At 36.0% G+C, this 21015-nt stretch overlaps 1 protein-coding gene across 2 annotated transcripts in view; it reads right to left on the minus strand.

Annotated features, from left to right (window-relative positions):
* PDE3B (phosphodiesterase 3B) overlaps window positions 1-21015 on the minus strand; it is a 92874-nt gene that overhangs the window by 17390 nt on the left and 54469 nt on the right. The window contains exons 2-5 of one of the 2 annotated variants that reach the window (XM_065682956.1): window positions 10579-10629; window positions 9484-9729; window positions 5480-5619; window positions 2219-2325 (exon numbers count right to left, since the gene is read on the minus strand). In XM_065682956.1, the coding sequence (XP_065539028.1) occupies window positions 2219-2325; window positions 5480-5619; window positions 9484-9729; window positions 10579-10629 (544 nt within the window). The remainder of the gene's footprint in view (window positions 1-2218; window positions 2326-5479; window positions 5620-9483; window positions 9730-10578; window positions 10630-21015) is intronic. The other variant, XM_065682957.1, reaches the window with a different exon arrangement.

Here is a 21015-nt window from a genome sequence, read left to right on the forward strand (position 1 = left end):
CAGCCAGCATGGCTTCACTAAGGGGAAATCCTGCCTGACCAATTTGGTGGCCCTCTATGATGGGGCTACAGAATTGATGGATAAGGGTAAAGCAGTTGATGTCATCTACCTGGACTTGTGCAAAGCGTTTGACACTGTCCCACACGACATCCTTCTCTCTAAATTGGGGAGATATCAATTTGATGGATGGACCACTCGGTGGATAAAGAACTGGCTGGACGGCCGCACACAAAGAGTTGTGGTCAATGGCTCAATGTCCGGTTGGTGACCGGTAACGAGTGGTGTCCCTCAGGGGTTGGTGTTGGGACCGGTCTTGTTTAACATCTTCATCGCTGACATGGACAGTGGGATTGAGTGCGCCCTCAGCAAGTTTGCCGATGACACCAAGCTGTGTGGTTTGGTTGATACCCTGGAGGGAAGGAATGCCATCCAGAGGGACCTTGACACGCTTGTGAGGTGGGCTGATGCCAACCTTATGAAGTTCAACCACGACAAGTGCAAGGTCCTACACCTGGGTTGGAGCAATGCCAGGCACAGCTACAGGTTGGGCAGAGAAGAGATTCAGAGCAGCCCTGCAGAGGACTTGGGGGTGCTGGTCCATGAGAAAATGAACATGAGCCAGCTTCAGTGTGCACTCGCAGCCCAGAAAGCCAACCGTATCCTGGGCTGCATCAAAAGGAGTGTGACCAGCAGGTCGAAGGAGGTGATCCTGCCCCTCTACTCTGCTCTTGTGAGACCTCACCTGGAGTATTGTGTGCAGTTCTGGTGTCCTCGACATAAAAAGGACATGGAACTGCTGGAACAAGTCCAGAGGAGGGCCAGGAGGATGATCAGGGGACTGGAGCACCTCCCATATGAAGACAGGATGAGAAAGCTGGGGCTGTTCAGCCTGGAGAAGAGAAGGCTGCGTGGGGACCTAATTGCAACCTTCCAGTACCTGAAGGGGGCCTATAGGGATGCTGGGGAGGGACTCTTCATCAGGGACTGTAGTGACAGGAGAAGGGGTAATGGGTTAAAACTTAAACAGGGGACGTTTAGATTGGATATAAGGAGGAAGTTCTTTCCTGTTAGGGTGGTGAGACACTGGAATGGGTTGCCCAGGGAGGTTGTGAGTGCTCCATCCCTGGCAGTGTTCAAGGTCAGGTTGGATGAAGCCTTGTGTGGGATGGTTTAGTGTGAGGTGTCCCTGCCCATGGCAGGGGGGTTGGGACTAGATGATCTTGAGGTCCTTTCCAACCCTAACTGTTCTATGATTCTATGATTCTATGATAAAAACACCCAAATGGGTAAGTACAGATAAATAACAAAAGCAAACACACTTTCATCAAAAAGAATGAAGTGCCCATGAGGAAGAAGAGTATTGCTAGTAAATAAGGAATGCATAGATAATACACTTCCAATAGCATCATAGGCTACAGTGATTTGACGCACACATCCTGATAGTAGTATATAATTGCATTTTCTTACAGTAAATGACAGGATTTTTCAAAGTTCTCATTGCTTGGTTTTAGAAACAAATGTCACTTCACTACCGCAAAGAAAGACTGGAAAGTTGAGAAGAAATTTGTAAATTCCCTTCCAGAACTTAATCAGATTAATACTCTAATGTTGGTTAATTAATTTCATCCTTTTTTACATGTACAAATTCAGCAGGTTTTAATGCATAACATTACACTTTATTGTCCACAAGATTAAGTGGAAAAAAGCAGAAAGCAGCTCAGCTTTTATGAAGACAGAACCATTAAGAATACACAATAGTGTGTTTACATTCAGATCTGGCCTGAGTTTGTACACTTCCTAGTGTTTAGAAGACTGAAAGGGAAACAACCAAACCATCAGTAAGTAATTCAGAGAAAACTGGTCAACTTTGGGGTTTTTAAACAACAAAAAAATAATAATTAGAAGTGCATTCTCCTCACTCAATGCAACCTGCTTATTCTAACTTTTATAAAACAAAATTATTAGACCAGTTTATTTTTAATCATGGTAAAACAGATAGGCAGAGATGTCAAAAGAAGTATCAAGTTTTCACTTAATATGGGCAAACAGACCAGTTATAATTTCTGAAATACTGATATACACATTATTTTAGCAGTACTGATACAGTATTTACTAGCTTATTATACTGACAGTGTTAGAATGAATTCTATGCCAAATCCTTCCACAATTTTAATATTCATCTCAGATGGCTATCAGATGGTCTTTAGGAGTGTCTTACCTGATCGTCTGGGACCTATATGATGAGCCAGTGTCACGGAAGATGATCTTTGTTTTGGTATTGTCAGCATATTTGCACCAAAAGATCCATTTGAATGAGATCCTTGGCTGTAAGTAAAACAGAGTGGTTTTTTTCTTTCCTACCTTGTTTTCAATTTTTGTTAAATAAAATGCTTATAGAATAGCCAGACTGCTCTGTTACAGGCCCACTACCATGCAAGAAAAAGAGAGTACAGAAAGAAGTAAAATTGAAGTTCAGCTAGAGAATATATGTCAATTATAGGGACTAAAAACTGTTGGGTACTGAGTAAAATTAAGAGAAAACTTTATACAGTCCTAAAATGACAGAGTATATTTGGACAACATGCCATAGGTTTTACTTTCTAACATGGTTTCCTTGAACATTATAACAAAGCAGGATATTTTCTAACAGATTTGAGAACATTTAAGATTGATTACTTTGGAAATACTATGACAATCTTACACAGCCATGGCTTGGCTTTTCGAATCAATTTTTCATATTTAAGAATTTTATTTATTATAATCTTAAAACTAAAGCTGGTTTTGACAAAGACATACTGTATTTCAGTAGTGAAATCGTTAAACTCAACTGTTAAATTATGCCATCTGCTGTTCTAGCCATGAAATTGCACTCCAAAATTCCAGTTACATATTTCCTTTAGTAAAAAAAAATATGTGATATGGAATTAAAAATAACTGTATGCATGTATTCTAAACTACAAATATTTTATGTAAAACTAATTCTTTCATTTCTGTGTGGGAAAACAGTATTTACCAAAACAGATTTAACCTTGTTTGATCAGATTTCAAACAAAAGTCAAATACAGAAATAATACTTGATCTCCCATAATTTGTTTAAAAATACTAATATACAGAAATTAGTTAAGTAATAAACATGGATTTATTCTTCTGAAGACTGATGATTCTGACGTGTTAGTCAACTTTAAAAAATGTTTGGGTTGACAACTGGGAGAGATTGAACTTTTCACTATTTGTACACTGTTTAGCTATCACAGCTTGCATGTATTCTTTTAACACACATAAAAATGCTGCAACAGTATTTAGTGTAGGAAGACTGTATATTAAGCAAGGTTAGTTCATCTTGAACTCGTGTTTGAATAAGAAACCAAATAAAGAATCTGAATGCAAATAAAACAGCAGCTCTCAAGAGTGTTTTTTGAACATTGTCTGGATAGAAAAAAAATCTCCAACATTTTGTAGCAATATTAATTTTTTGTTCCATTATTTAATATCTTATCTTTCTCAGCTAGAATTCAATTGAAATCAGTCATTAAAAGTAAAAAATATTTTGACTTTTTATAAGCTTTCCTATTAGTGAACAGTTTGCTGTTTTACTCTCCCTTTTTGCTATTAGCTTGCTGCTTCTTGCTTTTCTTCTAACATTCATTAAATCCTTCACTGGACTGAATCAGCTTCCCAAGTCAGGAAAAACTGTCTTTTTATTGCTGTTACTTTTCTTACAAATTAAGGGGCTGACTCAAGAGCCAGAGCCAATGGTACTGAGTGCTCTAGGAATGCAGGACTGCCTTTTTTTGGCAGCAGGAACAGCTATGACAGTTTGGTTATTTCATTTCACCTTAGCTGTAAGGTAAGCATCCATGGTGGATTTTTGAGTTGATTATGTGTTAGAAGTTAAAGGGAACCTGGTAAGAATGATCACTGGGAGAAGAAGATGGGGGCAGTGCAAGTGCTGGCAAGTACTCCGAAGGGCAGGACACAAATCACAAAAAAGGCAAACACATATTCTGGGGCTGTATGGAGGTGACAGGAGCAGGGAAAGGGCACATGGCTAACTAGAAGTACTGGTCATCAGGGTCAACAGATAATAGAAGTGATGGAGGTATGAGCAACGTTGTTTTCTGTATTGCTACTTTCATTAGGTGAGCCTGAGTAGGTTCTTCGGTTGGTAGAAGCTGCAAGGAAACTCTGCAAACATGCACTGCATCTGCACCAGCAGTGCTAAGCCTCAAACTGAGATCCAACAGTCTGTTTAAAGCAATTTCTCTGGCCTCTGATTATTTCTCGTGGCTATAACTGGGGAGATTCTTTCAAACACTGCTAATCAAATCAGCATGAAAATACAGTCTTTACTACTACTGTTATAACTAGTATGTTCAATTATATTTTACACACAAAATTAAGTTTTGCTATGTTAAAACTTGAACAGCATATTTTACCAAGAGGAAAAAGCTATTGGCAAGGGCCAAATTATCTAAATGATTCACTTCAAAAGTAAACAAAATACTGATATAATAAATTCTTGGATGTGTGTTTATAAACTTTCATCCACTGCTAGTAATTATCAGTTATCAGCATAATACATATTTTCTTTTAAAGAATGCCCTTATGACCTATGTAAAACCATTAAAATCTTAAGAAATACCAAGTGTATTAAAAAAATAAAAAAGGCAGCAAACCCACACACATTTTAATGTATTTAAGCTGCAACACAATTTCAAACATCTGTTGGACTTCTTTTAGTTGATGTGAAGCAAAGCCATACATATTTACACATTTAAATAAAACTAAATATGTGACATTTCACTCGTAAGGCACATTAAACAAAAAAAGAAAAAATGTACTATTATTTTAATCCTAATTTAAAACGTAATCTTAATTCTGGAAAGAAAAACTATTTGCACCATACTGACTAACAAGTAGAGAAGAGATGATTTTCTTCATCTACCTTACTGACTGATTGATGACCATAGGAATAATAAATGTTGCAATACACACAACAGTGGCTACTAAATGAGAGAAAGCTATGTCATCTTTTTTAATTAGAAAGAAACTAAAAGGAAAATATTTTTAAAATTAAAAATACGTTACAAAGGAAAGAAATTTTGCGGCATGTGGAAGTTGGAAAGAGATAAAATTTTAAGTAAAAAGGAAAAGAAGGAAGTCCATAAAGGTTTAGAAGTTAAACAAGTTTGTTTTGCAACCGTGTATTTTGAGCTTTTTTTTTTTTTATTTCCTACTAAAACTGATAGGCATACCATTCAACCTCAGAATGACCTGATTTCTACTTGAGATCAGAGTTACAAAGTATGGTATATAATTAACTTGAAACATTTATCCAGTTTTTTCTGGCAGAATTTGGAGACTTGATTCATAAAATTTTACACTAAACACTTCTGCTACCATGTTCCAACCTTGCAAACATGAACATTTCAGAAAGGATGCATTTATTATTGCCCTTAAAATATGGTTAAGTGCTGACCTTAATGTGTTATATTCCTGATGAGATCTCTTGCTGTTACTCCGTTCCCATCTAGATGTTGATTCCACAGGTGGAATACCAGAAACTCCTGAAGTCCGTCTCAGCTGTGGTGTTGGCAGGCTATTTCTGCTATTTAATCCCTGTTGAATAATTTAACCATGATTAAAATCTATGTAATTAAAAGCAGACATTAAAATTTTATTTATAGTTTGTGAAGACTATTTATTGGAATTTTTTATAACGAAACAATAAGTATGGTATCTTACACTTATTCATTGCTCAAGAAAATAAGATAGATGCAAAGTATTTTGCTTACTAGGAATAATTATTTTTCATATCTGTTTTTTTCTTTCCCCAAATTAAAATACGTAAAGATACTTGTAATCCAAATTCCATGTGGTCCAACAATTACTCTTCAGAGTTTTTAAAAACGGAGACCTTCTAGAGACAGCTGCAGAAGGATTATGGATTACTTTTTTATATATCCCAATCACATGACTATATAGTCAGCTCTCAAGATAGCCTGAGATTTTGATAATTGAGATACTAAATATTGACAGTGCAAATATGATGGAGCTTCTGGAAAGGGCGATGCACAACGCCCAGGATCAGTTCTAGTCCATCAAGGCTCCCTCTCTGCTTCCATACCAGACCCACATCACACAGAAACCTTCCCAGACACCTCACCACTTCCAGCCTGGACACTGTGTTAGTTTAGGCACACTGTAGCCCAGGCACTGGGAGTCATCTTTGTACTTGAACACAAAGCCCTCTGCAAAGCAGGACAATGTACTCAAACAGTCCTGTATGGAAATAACTCAGGACTTACTAGCTCTGCTTTACTGAAATACCCTCAAAAAAGTATATCCATGTTTAAATAACAACTAGTAGAACCTAAATAATAGAACGGATAGGATCACTGAACTGAAACTGCAAAGTCAGCTCTGGCAATTCAGCACTCCTTGCAGAGATGCTGTATTTTAAACAAATTTGTAACAAAAAAAAAGAAAAGAAAAAAAATTATCTCTAACTGCATTCAATCCCCAATCCACTTGCTAACACATTCCTAGATTTGGCACTCAGCAGAGGGAGGGGTGTGTGTGAAGGAGGGAAGATTCTTCTGCATGGCATAGATGTGAGTAAAAAGGATGCCAGGGGAAAAAAAAAAAAAAAAGTTTAAAACAAAAATCCAGAGCAATATTTGCAGTTTTGGGTAAGGTCTGCAGGGTTGTGTGTACGGACAAGTGACCCTTTGAAAAGTACCATTTCAAAAGTCTGGCAAGAAATTACTTTGCAATTTTAAGCTTCTTCTGATGATCAAAAATCACACTTAATTCACAAAGCCCTCACATATTAAAAAAGAAAAAAAAAGAAAAGTGTTGACAAAGAAGAGTATGGTCTCTTAGCCTGAAAAATGAGACTGCTTTGGGTCCTTGATATGGGATGTACCTCTGCTTTGCTGCAAAGCTGTAGTCACATCCAGTAAGGAGGAACTGGACAGGCAGAATAAGACCACCATACCACACACAGAAACATGCAGCGGTCCTTAACCAGCCCTTCCAGAAAGAGAACTGGAGGAGCTTATTCTGCCTGCTATCATACAGTGGTGGTGCTCTAAGGCTAGAATGAACTTCTCTGTCAGCAGACCATATCAATCTCACCTGAGTGCTCTCTACAACAGTTGAAAATCCCCAACACTGGAGGAGAAATATTCACTCTGAAACAAATGCACTCATTAACACAGTATGGAAAGAAGGCCCTAACACTTGTACTTATTTTTTCTTCTTCCTGGCTATTCCAAGAATGAGGGAACAGAGAGCATATGACAAAACTCCCCTACTAGATAAAGAAGCAAAGAATAAAAAAACATGGGCAGCAAAGGACTAAGGAAGTCCAGATTGCTCTGTGCTAGGCAAAGTCACTGGTAATCACTATATAAAGAGGAAAAATTGCTCTGGAAACAAAATCTAGACTGTGCCAGAAATCAAAGTTATTATGAAAAGAATTTCAGTTACCAGCAATAGCAAGGCCAGGAGACAAGAGGTGTGGATACTCAAGTGCTTGCCTAGACAACTTTTATTTGCCTGAAATATGAAAACTGTTAACATCATGTCTCTTAGTAACACCAGAAATCCACCAATCTGGCAAGTATACTGTCATACACTAGAAAATCTGGGAACAGTTCTGTCATGATGGAAGTGAAAAGTCTTTCCGTTGCAGAACAGTTCTGAGATAGTTTTTCATGCAACCAAGATTTTCTTTTTAGGAATTTAAATAGACAGATCAGTGAATAACAACAACAGGGCAGTTTACGCTTACCAAGAAATTTGAAGCAAAGAGTTCTTATCAGACTACCAGTTATTGCTTCAGTTTCTTTCTTTTCTTTGCTTTTTTTTTTGCTTTTTTTTTTTTTTTCCTCTTTATCATCAGAAGTGAAAAAAAACCCAACCAAACCAGAACTGAATTCACTTTGGAAGCCAGTCAGAGAAGAGAAATTACAGTGTACATATAATCCTCAGCAAAGAAACAACTTCTTTAAAATATGGAGGCTTTTTCTATTCCATGTCAGGGAAAGAGAGAATGAGAAACTTTCAATACAGTCTGAGAAGTTCCATTTCAAAAAATACTTTCCATGGTGTATCATAATCTGGAGTTTACCCCTCAACCTACATCAAAGTCAAACATTCAACGAATGACAGTGACAAGCATGATTTTATCCATCTGGTAGACTAATATAAAAATAAACTAACCCCCAAGCCTTAAAGAAAGAGTTCCTTTCAGGAAGGAGGAAAAGAGAATAGCTGTGAAAAAAATGTAATCTTTCAATCTCACATAATCTTTATAACCAGTCTTCAGCAATGAATATTTTTTCATTTTAAACAATTCTGACTAGCTGGATAGAATTAATTTAAATAGTTAGATTTTCACATTCACATAAATGATATTTTTCACATTGGTATACCAATCCTTAGCAGTAAAGAAAAACATATGCTGAATGATTAAGATCCATAATGTCCTGGGTTCATCAGGACACCTACCTAACTGATCTCTGCAGACATCCATGTGAAATTCCAAGTAATTTCATGCTACAATAATCCTACAGGATCTTCTACAGAATGATCTGTAGACACTGAGCTTTTCCCTAAAAGCCTTTGTTGTGACAATGGTTCTCAACAGGTATTTCACAGGATGAATCTGGCTGAAATCTGGCAGTTATCTGGCTCCAAAATAGCAAGCCAGTTTGGGACAAGCTGCCCACTGTCTGGAAATGGAAGCAACTACAGGGCAGGGACCTCCCAGACCACCCTCCAAACAGTTTCAAACTGCCGATACTGGGTTACTCTAGCAAGTAATTCTAGTGCTGGTACACTGCAGCCAAGTTCCTACAGTTGAATGTTTTTCCACCACATTCTTTAAGATGTCATATAGTAACTACATTCTTGCTTCCACTCATGGAGAATTGACAGTAGATTTACACACCAGTCCCATAATGGGATGTGCTGCACAGAAAGAAGAGTTATTTCTCCTTTTACACAGCTGATTTGCTTCTGTCTGATGGCTAGTTTGATGCTCACAAAAGTAAATCTATTTGGAAAAAAGGCCAAAGAAAAAGCCACATTGACAGTAATTGCTTGATCAAGAATGTGGAAGAATCAAGGAGAACCCTGTTTGTGCCATATCATGAGAATATAACACCTTCATTTTATTTTTGGTTTTAGCTTTTTTTAATCCTGTGTTTGAGAAATCATGCATCAGAGTGTAGGCCAGTGCTTTTACCTGTCTATCCATCAACCCCTTAGATTTGGATTTTGGTACCTATCTACATTCCACTCAATGTGTTTTCACAGCTGCTCTCTTCTGACCCCAAACATAGTTCACAGATACTCAGTAAAGAAGGCACTATCCATACGATTCTTTCCAGATTAATTTTCCTTGATTCTCTTTTTTTTTTTTTTTTTTTTTAATTGCAACACAGACATGAAAGGGAATTAAAGTCATTTGACCTTGAGCAGCTTTTGATCTTTTTCAGCAGGATCCTCTATTTCAGGGCAGGGGAAGAAACCAGGAAATGGTGTGAATGGACTAGCCTTTGGCCTGCATGTGCCTGAGAAAGCACCAATCAAGCTATTAATGCTTCGAAGGGAAGAAATCACTTGTGGTGGAAGGGATGGGTCAGTCAGGAGGTCTGTTAGCATGCTCCGAGCCTCATTTAGTACTGAAAGATCAACTCCATTTCCACTGCCAGCATTCTAGAATAGATGGAAATGTTGCAAGCTATTAACATGTCAAAACATTTCACAGTATTCTAAGATTTAAATAAGCATCTTATCCATTGCAAATGTAAAATATAAATTAAAAAAATAATGCAATGTATTTTTCTTTTGAAGAAAATATATACCTATACACATGTTTACACACCAATTTTGTGTTTTTTTTCCACACAATAATAAAATATTTCAGAATGCAATATTAGCTTTCAGTTTATTTTTCTCCATTTAAGATAAACATTTGGTGCCATTTTTTTTAACTTACATTTTCATTAATTTCTTTCAGAATTAAACTTAGTATTCTATCTCTTTCAGTAACACCAAAAGAAATTTTGGTGGCCTGTCATAAGCCTCTTACAGAGGTGCAATTTCCACAGCTTCATTATTTTTATTAACCCTAATTCTAATGAAACAAATCCTAACAATTTTGTAAAAAAAGTGATTAGTTTTTATTTAGTATAATTCTCTGAACTTGAACAGCATTAGCTGATTAGATAGAAGGTACAAGAGAGAGGGGGAGAAACAGGCAATCAAGAAAAAGGTGAGAATCTGACAGACCTGCACTTGGTGACATTGCTGGGGAATCACTCCTTAACTTTATGCTGTTGGGTATTTCAAAAAAACTCACTCCCACCTTAGTTAGGTTTGAGACTATTCCCATATACACCACAGAAAGAAGACCCCTGACAACTTGGTCAGAACTGCTAAATATCAAGCCTCTCTTACATAGAGCTAGAATGTACTAGGTCAACTTAGGTAAATAAAACATCAAAAGAAAAAAATTGAAATGTGACAGTTTACAGTGAACTCTGTACTCAGTCATATACTGACCTGGTAATAGGGCTTGTACCATTGCTTCAAATCCCAATCCCAAAGTATCATCTGTAAAGATAAAAAAAAAAAAAAAACAAAAAAACAAGGTGATTAATAGGTGATATGGTAATGCTGTAAACCAAAAACGGAATACATCTGGATTATGTGATGCAGCGCAAACCGCTTCTCTCCATGTTTTTATATATAATTTAGGCCATCTTCTCAGTTAATGCTACCCCAGTAAAAGTCCTAAAGAAGAGTCTGAAGAAATTGCATATAACAGAGGCATCTTAATGACAGAATTATTATATGGCCTTATTTATTTCACTATTTCTGGAATGTTTATAAATCATTTAACATGTTCATTAAATTAGGTGGTGACAGTGCTTTCCTGCTTCTATTCACCTCAACATATAAAAGCAAATCTATCCCAAAACCTCCAGTATATTTAATAAATTTTTTCTTTCCAGAACCATTCAAATAGTAGCTATTTTACAAATACAGTGCAGAAAGAATTACATTAACATAATTTGGTATTTTAAAAGGCAAAAAGCTCCCCAGGTTAAAACCTGATAATTTTAAAAGCATTTTCTTGCAGGAGGTTTTGTTAGGTTTTGCTTGAATATGGTTACAAATCTACCTGTTCTCAATAACTTCACAAAACCCACCAAACCCACAAAAGAACGTCAGCAACACAATCTGAAGATACTATCAGCTTCAAGTACGTCAACAGCACTAACTTTATTTCTGTTCTATACCGACAAAAAATAAAAACAACATGCAAGAAATAAAATTCAGTTGCCTGTTTTGCTTCAAAAGTGTTCAGTCTTCCTGACTTGACAGGTTCTTATTATTCTCTGATAAATGAACTCATTTGCACAACATGTGTTCAAAATTAAACAAATATAAAGATAACCCTTTTTTTCCTTCTTTTCCATAACTACAGAGCATGAATGATGTGCCAATACCCCACTCAGCAGTTTATATTCTGAAGTCCTGTATGTTTTTCTGCTTATTTTTACAGGTAAGAACTATGTTTGGTTTTGTTCCTTTCAGACTAACAGCACCTTCATGGACCAAACATAGTGTTCCAGACTGTCACCTTCTTTCCAGCAGAAGGTGCAGAAAGTGTCAATTAACAAACACAGGCTGACATGTCAGCAGTAGCCAGGCAAAGGCTCTTCTTCTCTTCTGCTATCTTCATAGAGATACCATTAAACCATGTTTAAAGTTAATAGTTATGACTTGCTATGAAAAGTGAAGAGATCCATCATTAAGTACATGCTTAAACTACAACTAAGATAGGCTATGTCAGAAAGTCATATTGCGCACAGCAAGCAGATCAAGAATTAATAATATAAGAATTTGAGTCTTTTGGGTATTTTTTAAGTGATTAAAACTTCCATCTCCTCATTTTTTATCATTTTTTTATTAATTTTTTTAAAACCTTAAGCATGAGATGACTGTTACACAGTGACAAGCATTAAGGTGAAGATCACCATTTGTTGATCATACTCATTTTGCACAATTCATCTGGTTTTAGCATGATCATTGTAAAGACAAAGGGTTTTTTTCTTCTGTAATAAACTAGAATTAGTTGTCCATCTGGGCATTTGTGTTTGTTTCTTCATTCTCAGGTATCTCTTTCCAGATTGACATTTATTTACTGCAGCAAACAAAAGAAAACCTTCTGGTTTCATTCTGTCCACCCTAGCTTGGATGCTGAGACTGCATTAATTTGCTGCATTGACTTTTGACTCAACTAGCAACAAAGATCAGACGTGCATGTGAGTTTTGTTACTTGTATCAGTAACCTTGGAAACTGATGGTCCACAAAATCATGTCAGCTTGCTTGCAATTTTGCAAACTTTCATTAGTGGACACAAAGGAGGTCTCCCTCTTCTGATATTCTATTTTTCTTTTAAATACTTTGTAAGTTAGCTAATTTTATCTGTTTGTTGTATATAAGAACATAATAAAATACCTATAGTCTTGCTAACTCCAGAATATTTCTCTACTAAACTTTAAACTGCAACTGCTTTTACTGATGCAATCTCCTTTATTCATTCTTTAAGCTTTTGTGTACATGTATGTTCACACACACTCATGCTCACATAAGGTACACTGTTACAGTTTTGGGGCCAACCTATATAGCTAAACAAGTTCAAAACTTTCTTTTGGCTTTAGCCCTGATATTGTAAAAAAATAATCTCAAAGTTGCAGAGGCAGCAAATATTTAACGGAAAGTGCTACTGCTGCATCTAGTGTCCCATACCAACCTAGTATACACAAGGTAAAATAATGTGCACAGCTCATGCAAAATCTACTTCCAATGCAAAAAATTATATTTTAAATGGTAGGGCACCATTTTATACAATTTTAATTAAAACCAAAAATTTCACAGGTTGGATTCATGATTGAAAATTTTCTGTTGTCATTTAAACCAGAATATTTAAGTTTCCCTGCTGATACCAATTTTACAGCAAAGAAACTAAAATAGTTTTAAAATAAACAAAACTTAAGTTTACCTGTATGGTGACAAGAGAATTTTTTATTTATAATTTATTTTTTTAATTCACTATACATCACCGTTAATTTGAAGTCCCATCCCCTGAAAGAAGACAGGGGTAGTATATTAACACAGCTGGCAGGCTACCACAGTCTATATTAGCTGTAAAATGTTCAGGGCTCTTTCAATGTGCCACACACAAATAAAATAAGCCAAAATAAGCGGATGAAAACTTTAGGCACAAAGCAACAATTTCTTCTACTAAACACAAAGGAAAAAAAATGCAGATCACTATACAATGAATATTTTCCCATGGTAAATACAACTCGGTACTTTTCAATCCTAATCACATCTTTACAGGTTAATAACGAAAAGGGGGTTATTACCTTCCCTTAGCTGCTGACAACACACCACAAGATGGCACTCAAATCCAGAAATCCTCCCCCTCAAAAACAATCTCGGGAGAAAGGAACAGAAACCAGCAGCATATCCCTTAGCAGAACTTCCGCAGAATTGAAATGGTTTGAGGGACAGGGGATGTGTGCGGTGTGTGTGACAGTTTTAAAGGATAAGAGCTGGTAAATTCTGCTTCTTTACAAAAACTTCTCTGTTTAAAGAAGAATTTACTCTCTACCATGCTATTCACAAACTGACGGTAAAGAAACCATACTTTGTTTCTCACTACTTAACAGACCTAGTTTCATCAGCCTAACTTCATGCCTTACAAGTTAAATCTGGAATACTAAAAAAGCAGCATATTTGGCATTATTTTTGTTGAGAGTCTGTTAGTCAAAGCCTTAATTAATTCTGGTGGATCATTAACAAAAGTTACAAAGTATTCCTAGAGCTGCATGAATGTTGCAACAGGAGTAAAAAGGACACAGTTTACTTTTAATGTGAATAGACCAACAGACCTTAAAATAGGTCTTAAGCAGAGACTTGGCAATTTTTGATTTTGCAACCATAAAAGTTGTTGCAGAAAGATCTGTAGTCTGTAACGCTAAGATTTTGTAATCCACTGCACATAACGTTCTTCCTCGCCTCCTCCAACAAGAAACACCTGATCTAGGAGGGACTTGAGTCACAGAAGTTCCAAGCTACAACTTAAACCTCTGTGTAGCAACTCATACACTTTTAAGCACCCACTGTCAGTGCCAACTCCGACAGCAATTGCACATCTGGGAGGTACTCTGAAAATAAAACTGCAGTGGGCTCTGATACTGCAGATGAAAGGTGAAAAATGTATAGCCTTCTCTCCATAAGCACATATACCAAATTACCAGTCAGTTTGGAGGAAAAGTCCTCTTATCAGCCTGACTCTAACCCTAGAGTCTCCCAGTCAATTCAAAGAGCAATGGTCACACTTTTGTGATTTTTTATGATAAGAATTTTGAAGGACAATTAATGAAAACCAAAACCAAACCCCATGCATAACACAGAACTATGCCTTGCTGTTTAACAGTCAGGAACTGTTTACATTTCTGCTTAACTACAGTAATTGAATCTTTTTAGCCTATGAAATAAATTTCAACACAGTTAAAAGAAGACAAGCCAGCTTATGAAAACCCTTTCATTGTGATATTATCTGATTTGGCTGCAGTCAGGCAGTGATAGGTTTAGTTCAAACTGAAACATGTCATTCAAAACAGGCAATGAGTATCAACAGAAAGAATTTACATCACTGGAAATACAATTTTTTTAAAGGCTTTAAAAGTTGTTAAAGCTCAGCAAATCCTCCAGAGGGTTGCTATTCTGAAGAATGACACTATATTCAGTTCTATGGGTGGTTAGTCAAACCTAAGGAGATTTTTTAATATATATGACTTACTGGGAATATGCAGGAAAATTGACAATAGCCATCAGATATTACTTTTTGTTTATATTTTCTAAATCAATGAAAACAGTATTTCCATATACTCCAGAGGCATTGCCATGCAATTTGAACTTGAGGATTTTAGAATCAACTTCTCTGACACTATTTGTAACGCATCTATTCACTGGGGAGGAGGGGGTGGGAGAGGTGAGAGGAGTAGAAGAGGTGAAGGCCCTGATCGTTGAATCAACCCAAGAATTACCAAAACTTGAGGCTAGCACACACTGTCAGCAACATAAGAAAAATTCGTTTAGAAAATACACAAGGTAACAGTAATAAAGGCCTTCCCTAATATAATACACCTTACAGCTCAGACAGCAACAAGAACAAACAATAATAACTTTTACAAAGAAAAAGGGAAAAAGTGCTCCTGAGAACTTTATAGACTAGATAAACTAAAACCAGATGAGAAAGAGGAGAAGACAGTCAGTGAAAACCAGCTTCAAGGGATTTTGTTTGTTTTTTAATGATTTTTCTAAACAAAATGTTATCTTTCCTATGATGGTACAACCAGTATTTTCCAGGGCCTGTAAAAATGTGGCTTTCAGAAGTGAGTTGATGCCATGGAGGGTGAAGTTCTTTTGGATCTTCTTTGTGCAAGTGCCATAGCTCCATCTGGCTAAAGTCACACTGAGTAGTATTTTCAACTTCTAAAGGTTTAAATGCAATAAAAGTCTATAGGGTTTACTTTTCTTAAGTTATAAACCACTAGAAGTACTATCAAAGTACACTAAGCACTTTGAAACTTTTTTTTTTTTACTTTAATGCTCAGCTTAAACTATATTTGGCTAGATAACTGGGTACTAATATTTTCAGAATAATTTAACTTATAAAATACAAAATTTTATCATTTTGGCTACCTGAAAATTACTTGTGTTTATGCAAAGTTATACTAAGGACAATATGCAGAGATTTAAAATATATGGCTACCAAAAATGTTTCAGAGCTAAGAAATCTAAAAATCAATTCTAAAACTAGAATATAATATCTACTCTATAACCTAAGGTGAAATGTGCACACTATCTGAGGCCATACACAATGTAGTATCGCTGTTTGACTGCCTGAACTAGGTAAGGGGAAACTTTTAGTTCCAATGATGATATTGTTCAGAAGATTCAGCCTATGCTTTAATGCTTGTTAAGAAAGCTTGTCCTACCTGCCACCACCCATTCACATTCCATGCTCCAAAATTTTAATGGGGAGAAAACAAGTGCAAAAATGAGCTTCTACTTTTGACTGAGTCTTTCATTGATCAACTATAAAAAAATTCCTAGTTGCTAGTAGCATCTATTTGACACCATTAGGCATTAGCTCTGTAAATAAGTATTTCCATAGCAACCAAGCATAGAATTAACTAAACAATGAAAGCAAAACCATGGCAACTTGATTCAGAAATCAAGTCTGTAAAACATCACCTCATTCAAAAGCTAAATACTACAACCAGATGAGAAACTAATTTATTGTGAAATATGAAAAGGATAACCTCACTTATCCCTTTCTTTTCATGACTGCCTTTCAAATGTGACTGATGCTAGATTCATTGATTTTACTTCTAAATTAGTCTTTTGTTACAGCTTACAATCATTTAGCTTTTCTAATCCATGTAATTTAATGATACAAAACCAACACAGCAGTATACAACCTAGAAGTCTTGATTTTATTTATTTCTGGGGGTTTCTCCCGCTCTCTAAAAAAAGGTAGATTTTTAAAAACAGTATGTTATTAAGTAGTTAAGTTGTATTCAGTAACTAAGGTGATGCAACCAAAGATGACTGTCAAAGTAGAGATAGCATTATTTAGATAACACAGACAACATGCTGTTGTGAAATCTTGCAGGCCAAGACAACAGCCACTAGAGTGAATTACTGTAATCAAGACAAAATTTAGCACTTGGAAAAATCATTCGATACGATACTTATGGCATTTAGAGTCATGATATTTCTGCACTCACTAAACCTATGAAAATAAATGGGACAGGAAAAAAATAGGATATTTTTTGAGTCTTACTACTTATCACTTCCTGACTCTACACAATTTATTTATCCAAGGTTGCAAATGGCTAATAGGTTATGAAGTCTGCAGATAGCCACAATCTTTGAACAGAAACAAAGTGTTTGCATGAGTCTAAGGTTTAGATACATGTACTGAAGGAAAGAGACATATCCTGCCCTAGATGCTGTTTTTGACTTTACTGGACTCTTTTATGAAAGGCATTATCTTCAATTTTTTAGGAAGTCTAGAATCTTCTTCAGAAGAAAGAAACTTACTTCTACTTTATTGCTTTAGTTAATACTATTCTATACATTAAATAGTTCCTGTAACACATTTGGCCAAACACACAAGAACAACACTGGCACATACAGGTGTCTGGACACCATAATGTTTCCACCAGACTCCACAGTATTCTGTTCTTCCCTGGAAACACAAATCTTTGACAAGAGCCGCACCTAAGTAAACTTTAACAAATCACTTTAGACTGTTCATGTATTAAGTTACTGTTTTCAGTAACTTTGTCCTCAGCAGAGGTATAAAAGCAGAGCAAAAATGTCCCACTGTTATGCCTTCAGCAGGCTTATTCTTAAATTTAGTATTTCTCCCTGTGAGCTGAAAAATATTTTTTGGTTGGTTGGGGTTTTGTTTCTTTTTTACACATTTGTTTCATTTGTTTGTTTTTAAAAAGCCATGCTACTTCTGCTTTTGTAACCAGGAGTATCAAGCAGGTCAGCTTCTACTTTTTCTGCTGTAAAAAGTTTCATGGGTTTTTTATTGCTTGTTATGTTTGCTCTGATCTTCCTTTAAATATTTTCATTTTAAGATCTTCAAATGTTTCAAAAAGTTTTTAAAAGGTGTTTTGTCTATCAAGGGAATGTAGGATTTTTTTAATTTTTTTTTTCTTATGTAGTAATGAAAAAATGGCTAAAACCACACTTAGGTCATTTCCTGTTCCTTCTAGGTTTTGTCAGACTTGCGCGTCAGACTAAAGGCCAACCAGTAATTTATGGCAAGTGGGGGAGGGAGGCCAGAGGAAAAAAGCCTGCTATGTGCAGATGTTTTAATTGCCTATTATAAGCATTTTCCTTTGGAGCATGTGGTCCCAATCACCATCAAAGAAAAGAAATAGTGCAAGGTGGATTATTCCTCTGACCAAGTACAGTTGCTTCGGTGTTCCAGCATTCTGTACTTCTTTTACTGTCATCCAAAACCTAAAACCATTTTTTAAAGTTGTGTTTATTTTATAAAAAGCAAAATCTAGAAATTGCTCCCAAAACATCCTTTTCACATTTACCTATTGGATTATTTTACAGTTACACATAGTAAAAACCTTTACTGCTGTGTTGACACACTGTCAATGTATCATACTGGAACAGAAGGAGAGAGCAACCTTGCATTTTGTCTTTCTGCAATAGAAGGATAAGCACAAATCTTATGCTGAAGGATTTTACTGTATGCTGATATTTTCTTCATGCAGTAACTAAAAACACTAGAGATGAACTGATTTCCCCTCTATTTACTTGATTTTTTTAACCAATGGGTTTTTTTCCACCTCTTATACTAGAGATATAGGAATGAGTCTCAAGATCTTTTTTCCTCTCAGCAAAAAGAAACTATTTCATATGACCTCAAGTTGGGTTTTTTTCAGCACTGAGCTGAAGAAAAGGAGATACGAATTTTTCAAAGATTTTTATAACAACCTTCTCTATAAAAATCTCATAAAAATACTTACATTTCTCCTCTCCTCCCAAGTACCCCTCAAACAAGCAGCATAAAGTTAAGCTGTACAACTCTGTCAGCCAAAAAACTAACATGAATGTAAGAATGGGTCACATCAAATGAATTAGACCAAACAATCACCTAGACCAACCTCAAGATAAGAATATTTGTGACTAAACTGTGTTAATTCTCAGAATATTTGTCAGCCTCAGCAACAAGGAGCCCTAAGTTGTATGCCTTCCATATTACAAAGGTCAGTAGATCTTTCATCTTTGCATTTCTCTGATCATCTTTTCAGAACCTACGTAAACTTCTGGCAGATACAGCATCATACACCAAGGCATTTCACAAGTTAAATGAGGATTATACAAAGTTCCCTTCCTTTCTGAATCTGTCAGCACTAAATTCCTACAGTGGAGAAGCAAACAATCAGCAACACTTTCATGAAGTCTATCCATGGAACAATTTGTTTTTGCAAAACCTCACAGTTGTTCCTCAAGCTAAATTCAGGCACAAGACACTATTTTTCTCAGACCATGAGGCTGTATTTTCAAATCCCCCAGGCTAGATCAGAGACACAGCACCTTCAGAGTAGCAAAATGACTAAACACTGCCACTTTTTTTATCGCATTAACTGTTGTCTTCAGGATTTTTACAAAATTGTGACAAGGTACAAGCTTTACACAAAACGGTTTTGTTTTCTTTATATAACTTGATGATGACCCAAAAAGAAACATTACAGGGACCAAAGTTAGGGAAGTAAGCTGAAAGAAACTGGTCAAGAAGCCAAAGAAGATATTATGTCATAAAGGAAAGCAAATATTGCTGCAGTGCTGTGGTTGGAAGTTATGCATGGGGACTGAACTAACTAAATTCTCAGCTGCTCAAGCTAAAGAATTAAAAGCAATAATTTAAAAACAGATGAGAATATAATTATGAGTTTGATTACAAAAGCACTTGTTAGTGAAAGTCAAATCAGTATTAAAAAAACCCCAGACTTAATGGACATGTTTCTGGTTGAAGTGCCAGGAAATACAAGATGAGGTCTCTTGGGGGAAAAAAATATTGAAACTCTTAAGAACGTCATACAGATTGCTGTCAGAAACAGAGAACAATGGAATGCAAATTGCTGCATTCTACAGAAAGTGCCAATTTACTTTTCTCTAATGTATTCATGTTAAGTAGTACTTTAGCTGGCAGCTTCCTAAGCAGCTGAAGAAAAAAAAATAAAAAAATCAAACAGCAGCAGATTTGAAAGAACAGAGAAAATTATTTTCCATGCAGTAATGTTGTGATGCTGCTCTAAACAGGGAAAAAAAAAAAAAAAGAAAAAGAAAACCCACAAACAACCCAAAACTTGATACACTCATCCATCCAGGAAGAGAGTATGCAGTCAGACACCTCTGTGGTAGTTGTTACTACTTGTTAATCTTGCTGTGAAAAAGCTATCTACGAAACGATTGAGGAATGAACAAGCTCAGTTTTCAGTTATAAAATGGAAAGAGAGTCCCCAGTACCATGAAACTCCAAAGTCCTTGTGAAATGTGTTGTGGTTTTTTTTCTTTAAATAACATTTAATAGCACGCCCTCCTGATATGTACTCACTTTATGTAGATATATGCTGAATTTCACACTCTGCTAATATGGTAATTAATGGTACACTTCCAGGAAAGAAAAATCATCTCTGTGCCACAATCAGCATCTCCAAAACTACAGGTTCTTTTCTTCATTGGCCTCTTCATAAGTTATGTTTCATTCTGCTGTTCAAACTATCACCGGACTCTCCTTTGGTTGAAGACAAGACATACTGTATAACCTACTACCTACAAAGGTAATGTATGTATGTAGTATCCTATCCAAAAGCCTGTTTTCATTCCAGTGTTTTGACTTACTCTCTAAGCCACTTTGCTGCCCAGTTCATGAGCACAAGTTACAGCTAGGTACAACATTCTTATTGCAAAGGTTTCTGAATACAGGTATAGGAAATTCTAGTTGACTTGTTCCTTATTCTAAGTAACCTACTGACTTCTGCTTCTATAAGTGGTTACCCTAAGATTTCAAAAAGTGATACCCCGCCCCGAAAAACTCAAACCTTGTGATAAATCAAGTTGAAATGATCTTAAAAATACCCAGACTTCACTATTTTTTTTTCTTTTATTTGATAGCATAGTTCAAATGAGGAAACTAATATGAAAGTAGAAGGTCAAGAAGTGTCAAGTGTCTTCCAGCAATTGTAAGACTAGCTCGCCAGCCTTTTCTATACAAGCAGAACATTGAGATGTCTTTTTAAACTGCAAGACATTTTTGGCAAAATCATCACAATAGTGAACAACACTGCCAGTGAGAATATCATTTGCCATTT

This window comes from Lathamus discolor, chromosome 6 (assembly GCF_037157495.1).
Source record: "Lathamus discolor isolate bLatDis1 chromosome 6, bLatDis1.hap1, whole genome shotgun sequence".
Lineage (NCBI taxonomy): Eukaryota > Metazoa > Chordata > Aves > Psittaciformes > Psittacidae > Lathamus > Lathamus discolor.